Raw genomic sequence first — 10,186 nt, forward strand, 5'->3', positions numbered from 1 at the left:
GACTTTGCATACATCGACATCATGTTAGTGCTAAGTCAACACTGTAGTGATATCACGTCAACGATACATTAAGAAAATTAATTTAAAATGTATTAAAAAAAAGCTTGAATTTTATAATATAGTCTATCAAAATCGCATTGAGAAATTCTTATATATCAAAATATATTACGTGGTACCGATGGGCCCAAACGTGATGATATTTGTGGAATCACAGACTTGGCCCAAATCTAAACTACTAACCTATTTACGAGGAGGCCTGCTCCAGGTATGCATGGGCTTGGAGTTTAGCCTTATACTAGTTATATGATGGCCACGTCACTCCTAATCTAAATCTAAAAATTCAAAGAGATATTATAAAACATCATAAATATTTTAAAAATCACTGAAAATTGTCTGCTTAAATAACTTTTTAATTAATTACAAAAAATACTCCTCTAAATCATATACACGGAAATTACTTAATACAGTAAATATTGTATATAGAGAATTAAAATAATTTAGATGCATATATAATATAAAAATATTAAGCAAAAACTCATATGAAACGGTCTCACTATGTATAATCCATCTCTATGCAAACAAATTTTGACATCTTACCCTCGATTTCGCGGGGGCATATATTCGAGTTCTAGGTGAAATCATCATCGATACCTGCTAGTTAGTGGTTAAAACGTCGTGAAAAAGTATAGGAGAGGCAGCGCTATCGTTATTAATTAGTAAAGCGGATGTGTGCATCGAACTTGCCGGAGAGTCGTGTGATTTCTTGATAGAGTGCAAGACTTTGATAAAATCTCATGGCAGATTTTACATTACAACTCTTGGAGTTAGTGCATCCGCAGCAATGACCGATCTTAAGACCTGCAACGACGATTATCCAGCCTTTATGCATCTGTAAAGCCGATTTGATTCAAAATCTCTGCCCTCACTCGAGGAATCCCCCTCTATATATGTATACAAACTTTGACATCCGACCCTCGTTCTCGTGGGGCGGATCTTCGGGTTCTAGGCGACATCAGCATCGATAAGTCGTTACCTGCCGCACAAGCAGTTAAAAACTTAGCGGAGAAAAAGTATAGAAAAACTGAGTGCATCAAATTCGCCAATTACGTGGTTGACGACCTAAGAGAGTGCAAGAGTTTACTAAAAACTGCTCACGACACATTTAACATATCAACTCTTAAAGTTAATGCCGTCGCTGCATTCGTCGACATCGACACCTGCATCAACGTTTACGGTAAAGAAATTCCGGCTGAGATGAAACAAGCTACTAGCTTAGCAATGGATCTCATCGGGGTGCTTTTAGCTATTGTATCTTTTTTGTGAGCCAAGGATTAGTTTGAATAATGAGGATTTTCTCTCTTTGTGGGAAAATAAATAACATTTTTGGTCGATTCATGCCATATAGTTTGGAGAATGAATTATGGAACCAAAATAACGGAGCTTGCCGTTTGTTTTAGATGAATCATTTTCGGGAAAATTATAAATTTGGTTCTTTATATTTGTCTCTTTATAATTTTAATAACACGTCTTATCAAATTTCAATTTAATTAGTCTCTTATCTTTGTTTTGCTTATGTTTAGTTTCCATTCCCTTTATCTTTCCGATATTGAGCTGATAGAATAATTTTAGAAGTTTGTTTATATATTGATTGAATTTATGTTGAGATACTAAGAGTTCGAGTGGTTAGGGTGTAATAACAAGCTATATGGGTATGTGCAAGTTTTTGTGTAAATAAAAATCTTCTAGTGGTAACTTTTGGATCCAAGAAGAAGGAGAGTCTTTGAACTTTCATAAATAAATCTCTGACTCATTTATTTTCTGGTGATTTATTTATTGTTTTTTTTATTGTTTTCCGTCTGGATCCTTGTTACTGACTAGCTAGTTGTGTATATGAGTACCAATTTGGGTGAGTTGAGTCAGGTTGAGCAATAGTACTATTTAAAAATTGCTCAACTCGAACTCAATCCGAACTCGGGCCATCCCGAAAATTCTCAACCCGAAACTGATCCTAAACCCAATCAACCTGTATAACCTGATTTTGAATTTTTTTTAATTTTCTTTAAAGAAAATTAAATAAAACTCAAAAAAAAAATACTAATATTTTAATTTAAACACATAATAATAAAATCTCTCTCATATATATGATTTAAATTTGAAATCTAATTGTAGACAAATAAAGAATATTTACTAAATCAAACAAACAATTGTTTAAAAAATAAAAAATGTTCAAAATAAATATTAAATTGTGAAAATTTATAATATAAATATACAATATATATTTTTCAGACATACAATATATAAAAATGTAGGTGATATTTATTAATTATATATTTTTTAAATAAATAAATAAAATATTCGGGTCAACCTGGGTTGATCCGAACACAAACCAACCCGATTATTTTTTTCGGGTCAGTTATCGGGTCCAACCCGATCTGAGCCGAACCCGAAAACCCCAAATTAAACAAGATTTTTTCGGGTTAAACTGTGTCAGGTTGGTATGTCGTGTCTTATATTTTACCCCCTAGTTGTGTATTCATTATTAACTGAGTCCAGCTGACTATTTCCAAACATACAACATATTTTACTAGTTGTCTACTATACCCGGAAGTTGTTTGTGAGTTTTTAAACCGTACCTTCCAAACCGTAAAATAATAGCATATTTTTTTATGCCATATAGTTTTTGACAACGTTATTTTTTGGCAACTCGTAATTAATGAGAAGATATTGAAAAAATAATTGGATAGTAAAATTTACAGCGGGACAAGAATTAGAAATTAATAGTATGAATTTTCATAAATTTTTTTGCCCTTTATTGTCTTATAAAACCATTTGACAACGTAGTAAATAATACCTCCTAATAAATAAGATATCAACGTGGCATAAGATCACGAAAATTGGATGGAAAATGAAAAAGAAATTATCCAAATAAAATTACATTAATTAGTACAAGAATATTTAGAGAATATCATCAATATTTATAAAATCCCAAAATCTTGTAGAAAAATAAATATAATCTCCCATTGATTTTGTGTTTCCACACATATTTTCCCATCTATATAAACCTCGCATCACATACTCAATACATCAAACCAAAGTATAAAACACAGACATGGCTTCTTCCCTTTTTTCTTCGGCCTTCATTTCTTTGGCATTAACCTTTTTATGCATTTGTGAAGCCGATATAATTGAAAAGATATGCTCTCACGCCGAGAATCCCCCTCTATGTAAAAAAACTTTGACATCTGAACCTCGTTATCGTGGGGCGGGTCTTCAGGTTTTAGGCGACATCTGCATCGATAGGGCGATGCCTCCCACACAAGTAGTTTTAAACTTAGCGACCAAGTATAAATTCAAAATTTGCATCGAATATGCCGAAACCGCGCTTGAAGAGCTGACAGAGTGCAGGGGTTTACTAAAAAATGCTCATGGTGCATATAACATATCAAATCTTAAAAATGCTGCAACCGGTTTAATTGTTGATATTGAAACATGCATCGATGCATACGAGGAAGAGATGCCGGCGGATCTTAGACAAGCTACTGGAATAGCAATGGACCTTATGGTGGTGCTTTTAAATGTTGTACATTTTTTTTGAGCGAAGAAGATCATGGGGGCTGAGATTTTGGTTTGAATAACGAGGGTAGTTTTACCTCTTTGTGGTTAAATAATAGCATATTTTTTATGCCACATAGTTTGGAGAATGTAAACAACCAAAATAAGAGTTTGCATTCTATCTATGTTTGTACAAAAACTCCTATGATACATCAACAATTTTCGATAACACGTCATCATTTTTTGATAACATATCAACAATCCCATAAATTTAAATGGACCAAAATCGGAAAAAAAAAATTAAATTAGTGGACTGAGACCTTTAAATTGACCTATAAAATATAGTAACTCCTAATGAATAAGATATAATGTGGCATAAGATTACCAAAATGAAATGGTATAGATGAAAAAGTTTATCCAAATAAAATTACATTAATTAGGCCAAAGAATATTTAGAGAATATCATCAATATTTATAAAAGAGTAGGTCTCCTGTGAGACGGTCTCACGAATTTTTATCTGTGAGACGGACGATATTCACAATAAAAATAATATTATTAGCATAAAAAAGTAATATTTTTTAATTGATGACCCAAATAAGAGATCTGTCTCATAAAATACGACTCGTAAGACCGTCTCACACAAGTTTTTGTCATTTATTAAATCCCAAAATCTTTCAGAAAAATAATTATAATCTCTTATTGATTTTGTGTTTCCACACATATTTAATTTTCCCATCTATATAAACCTTGCATTATCGAGCACATACTCAATACATCAAACCAAAGCATAAAGAGTAGGTCTCATGTGAAATCGTCTCACGGATCATAATCTGTGAGACGGGTCAACCCTACCCATATTCACAATAAAAAGTAATACTTTTAGCATAAAATATAATACTTTTTCATGGATGACCCAAATAAGATATTCGTCTCACAAATACGACCCGTGAGACCTATTGCATTAGCAAAGGACCTGATCGGGGTGCTATTAAGTGTTGTACATTTTTTTTTGAGCGAATAAGATCTTGTGGGTTGGGAATTTTGTTTGAATAACGAGGGACGTTTTCCCCTTTGTGGTAAAATAAGTGCATATGTTTGTTGTCATATGGTTTGGAGAATGATATTGTTGGGTGCAATAATTGTTCATGCTTGGTAGAGCGATCGAATTGTTGTGCTTGAAGTGCTGTGCGGTTTAAAAGATTTGAGTTGCACTATTACTACTAGCTATAGCTTTTGGTAAAGCAGCAAGTGCTTAGTCCTATAATTGGTATTAGAGCTAAGGTCACGGGATCGATTCCCATTGATCGCAAACTATGCAATTATTGGGAGGGAGATTGTTGGGTGCAATAATTGTACCTGCTTGGTAGAACGAGCGAATCGTGGTGCTTGAGCTGATGTGCGATTTAAAAGATTTGAGTTGTATCATTACTACTAGATATAGCTTTTGATAAAGCGAAAAGCGCTCGGTCCTGTATATATGATAGGAAATTGGAGTGGGTGTCCAACTCCATAAAATTGGACTAAATTAAGAAGATTAATTTAGGCAAGGGGTGAAATTTCAAAGAAGAGTAAAAAAGGGGAAACAGAATTATAGAAGGACAAAGCCCCATTCTGTCACGCCCCGGGAGGGGGGTTGGTTGACACCGGCGTTGCTCTCAAATATTACATTCGAAAACAACAAGCCTCAGAAGTACAGAATTTCAGAAACCAGTCTTTTATTCATAGTACGAAATAAATCAATTGTCTGTTACAACTCGAATACTGACGTTTTACAGCGGAAATGTAAAACCAAATATTACAGTATCTTAACATATGCAGCGGAATAAAAATAAACATAAACTGAGAACAGCAGTCTTCTTCACCAGCCCCAGAACTAGATCTTCTCTTCTTCTTCTAACATTTCTTCAATACTCTTATCTGAGATGTGTTTGGTGGGTGAGTGATATGATTGTCACTCAGTAAGCAGGGGCGGGCATAACTCTCAGTTTTCAAAGTCGTTTTCAACAGAAACAGTAATACAATAATATACAGAAAACTCGTATTTTCATAACAGAAATCAGAATTCAGAATTTGCAGGCTTCAGAACAGAAATCAGAATTAGTAAGCACTGAGCACGTTAGTGAATTTCATGGCTAAACTGATATCAGTCTTCTATATGTTCTCTCCTCTAAGGGGTGAGGCCAGAATCAGAATCAGAATCAGAATTCAGAAATGTTCAGAATATATATTTCTACCATTAGTTCACTAGGGAGTTTCAGTGCTTCAAAACCATATATCAGAAATCAACATACATAAACTGATCTTTAAAACAGAATTATCAAACAGATTTCAAGATATTTATATATAAGCCCACTTACCGTAATTTGCTAAAAGTGTTTCGGTTGAAATCTGAAATCCGCTTGTTCTTGCTATTGGTTTCTGTTGCTCGAAAAATCAGCACTCACTTAGCTCGAAAATTCAAGTGATAATCTCAAGATTTGTATAACCCTTTCAGATATTTGAGAGTGTTATATATAGACAAAATTCTGACTGTTAGCCTCCCAATTAATGGCCATAATCTGCCATTAACAATCTTTATTTCGTGTTAAATGCTTCAGTTACAAGTCATGGTTGAATTGGTAACTGTCTGCTGGAGTTTCGTGCTGCTGCTACTGGATTCTAATCTGCTGGAAAAGTACCAGCTTCTGAAATATTACCAGCTTCTGAAATATTAGCTTATGCTGGAATTTTTAGCTTCTGCTATAATTTGCTAGCTGCTGCTACTGCTGGAATTTCAGGTTCTCACACATTCAAATAACGTCTCGATACATATTATTTTTAAATATAACCACACAATTGATATCAAAATCAACATCATGTGTTCAATTCTAATTAGTATAATTATTCAAAGAGAAGTTGTAATTGTCATTGTCGGAACATCGATCGAAACATTACGTTTGAAGTTGTTGTATTGTTTAAAGGTATTTGAATTTCATTATTATCATCAAATATAACTTTTAATAAGCGAAAAATGTTCGATATTACATCATCATCTCTATAGATTTGGATAATAAATTTTCATATGGTTATAATATTTTCAGCTTATATTTTACCCATATTACAGTTAGCATTTTGCAATTTGATACAAACGAAAGACAAATAGAAAATATTGAAAATTAAAATACTAAGCATACTATTTTCCATTGCAAAAAATTCTTTTTGAAATTATGGCTATTTTTCCGAAGTGTTGCTGATATAACTCTGACTTAGCGATCATTAACATTGCTAAAATTTTTGAGATACATGAACAAGACTCAATTTTGATAACATAAATAACCAAAATTACAAAAAGATAATATACATTAATATTAATATTGCTATAGAATTCCAATATGTAAGGTCTATGTATAAGTCCTCTCAAAAAAACAGTGTAATAAAGCTTCAATATTAGTTGATTCATCTATAATGAACTAAATATTTAACGAATCAGAAAAAAGATATCAAGAGCTTTGAGCCAATAAAGACTAAGAAGGTTGACTCAAGAATAAATTGGATTATTAGCTCCATTTCAAATTCGGACCTAACCAATAAGTACGAGGCGATGGGAACGATGGAACATGTGAACGCAAAAGATTTTATTGAACAAATGAATCTTAATGATTTGCTAGTCGAGACGGTGAAATGAACCGGAAATCTATTCATCTATTCTGAGAAGTCATGAGAAAATTGTAATTTTCCCATACAACTATATTAGTCACAAAATTGTTTTGTATATATTTTAATATTTTTCCAAAAAAGTTAGTATATTAAATACCAGATAGCCAAAACCCAAAGTAATATCTTTTTAGATTGGAATTGATTTATATCGTTAAAAAGAATTTAAAATCTCTGAATTTGGAATTATTAGTAGGTTGGTGTTTTGTTAAAACCTTTTATTAAAAATTTGACTTTGAAAATTGGATTTGCAACTCTTTTATGGTTGCTTTAGAACTGAAGCGTTGAATTTGTTCAGCTAATTTAGAAGAATAAATAAGAAATAGTAATTTTCTTGTGAGGCAGGTCGATCTCATCCATATCTGTAATGAAAATTAATATTTTGTTATAAAAATAATATTTTTTTCATGACTCGCGTCATATCGAAAATTCGTATCATAATATTGACTTGTAAGATTGTAAATACCTTAGTTATGTTAAATAAATAACTTCGAATTCGAAATGAAATGATTTGTGCTGATTAAAAAGGAAAAGTGCAATGTTAGTCCTGTAAATTATCTTTATGCAATTTTGATCATCTATTTAGTAAATTTCAGTCTTGGTCCAATATTTTTGTTATTTTGTAATTTGTTTTTTTTACGATGTAGCACAAATGTGACACTTATGCGGTGTTTACGTAGCTCCAACATAACGTTGATGTGTACAGTATCAGATTGACTTGAAAAATGACTAAAATTATCAAAAATTAAAAGACAAAAAACTGAAATTAAAAGTAAACGACATAGAACATGAAAAAAGAAACATAAAAAACCAAAACTGTTGATTTCCCAATGAAAAAGAATACTAAAACAGAGGAATTTCAAATCCTTTAAAATTAATTTAAGAGTCGGTCTCATTTGAGACCGTCTAACGGATCTTAAACTGTGAGACGGGTCAACCATACCCATATTCACAATAAAAAGTAATACTCTTAGCATAAAAAATAATAATTATTCATGGATGATCCAAATAAGAGATCCGTCTCACAAATACGACAAGTGAGACCGTCTCACACAAATTTTTATCAAAATTTAATCATATTATCAACACAAGGATCAATATAATTAATAAATATATTTGAAATATATGAACACAAACAGAATTTCACATATTAAGCCCGGAGTACCGAATAAATACTTAGGAACACATCAAAATACACATTTTTTCTGACAAAAATATAATAATTTACATTTGTAAATATCGTGATACAAGAAAAAACCCTACTCGGATCAGAACACAGGCCAACGATTATCATCTAAAGAGGAAGAAAGAAAAAGAAAAATATATCTAACTATTATCTCGGAAATAAATATAAAAACTATTTTATAAAATATGCAATATTGCCAATTTGCAAGGATCGGTTTGATCTCTTCCACTTCAAAAGGCCGCAGGTCTCCTCCAAGCAACGTAACTTTTACTTCTCGGAGCATTCTTCAATTCTTTCTTCAAATTCAAAACATTATTAATCTCCTCACCAAAAGAGGAGCAAGCTTTGTCTTCATCTATTCTACCCATGGCAACACTGCTGCTTCTAGGCGGCATTCCGGCCCGAACTCCGCTCCTCGGCCCCTCCGTCGTCTTCGTTTGCTGCTTCATGTACACGTCAAGATCAGCACTCGTGCCCAAGCTCCGTGCCGATGCCACCCTGACCAGCTCGCGGAAATCCTCGCTGTCGTATGACCGTGCGGGGTTCACGCTGAAGCTCTTCGGTAGTCCCGAAGCCCGTGATACCCCGACAAACTTGGTGCTGGTGCTGTAGTTAACTCTGTCAGCGTAGTCTGTCAGGCTTTTCACGTACCTGTCTCGGGCTTTTCCTAGGGCCCGGATCGGGATCGTTACGATCCGCAAGAACCTGCTTGTTTGTCCCGCTTTGGCCTTCATTACTCGATAAAATTCTTGAATAAAATGTATTGAATTATGTGGGAAGACGATTATGGATTGTGGAGGCTTTGGAAAGAAATTGGAATTAAGTGTATAATATTAGTGTTTCGATGATTTTGAAGACAAATTTAAATGAATGAATATATATAAAAAGAGAGAAATAAATTAAGATAAGAATGAAGGTGTGAATAAAAGAATTGGTTTAGTTATATTTTCCACGTTCGCCCACCACATAAGACGAAAGGCGTTGCAAACTTGAATTAAAACTATGGGTACAAGTCAAAGTTCTGATATATGTTCAACTTTTTGGATGCAATTTGGGGAAAATTCGACCCTACCCCTGCAGGCAGTGCCTGCAGGGGTAGATCCAAGGGCCAGAAAAAATTCTGGCCCATTTTTTTTTATTTTTTATTTTCCCCCCTCCCCATGAAGTGAATTTTGGGCCCTTGATATGGTGTGAGGGCAGCTCCCACACCCACACCCAGCGTCGACTTTACCGCAATTTGGATAGATTTTCATTTTTTTGTACGACAGATTTCGATTTTGACTAGCCAACAAGATTTAGGAAGCGGTTTTCGGATGTTGTTGTTAAGATTGAAACTTAGATTTAACTCAATTATAAAAGCTAGTTCAAAAGAGGTGAATTGTCTAAGTCTATATATGTAATTTCTAAATATTTTGTCCAACTGACGTGGGACTGCTGACATATTGCAAACACTGATTTAACTAAGATAAGAACTCGGGTTTGGATTTTGTAATTAAGTTCAATAATTGGTGTTTAAGTGTTTTTTTTTCCAGTTAATGTATTATCGTAATAAAAAAATGTTGAGTTCTTTTTTTTTTGTATAATTTTTTTTTTAAAAAAAAAAGAGTTAAAATTCATGTGAAAAAATATTAAATTAAAAATCTCCGATGTCTTCAATTTTTTTTCTAAATCAATAAAATATAGGATTTTTTGCTTAGTATTTTTCAGATCGAGGATGTATTCAGCGAGTTTAAAATAATAGGAATAGGATCCTC

At 33.0% G+C, this 10,186-nt stretch overlaps 1 protein-coding gene across 1 annotated transcript; it reads right to left on the reverse strand.

Moving 5' to 3' along the window:
* Positions 1–8,662: 8,662 nt before the first annotated feature.
* LOC140831922 (uncharacterized) lies at positions 8,663–9,166 on the reverse strand. The gene has a single exon (XM_073195631.1). It carries the CDS (start codon positions 9,164–9,166, stop codon positions 8,663–8,665), a length of 504 nt encoding a protein of 167 aa, XP_073051732.1.
* Positions 9,167–10,186: the final 1,020 nt, after the last annotated feature.

The sequence above is a fragment of the Primulina eburnea genome, chromosome 5, assembly GCF_022965805.1.
Source record: "Primulina eburnea isolate SZY01 chromosome 5, ASM2296580v1, whole genome shotgun sequence".
NCBI lineage: Eukaryota > Viridiplantae > Streptophyta > Magnoliopsida > Lamiales > Gesneriaceae > Primulina > Primulina eburnea.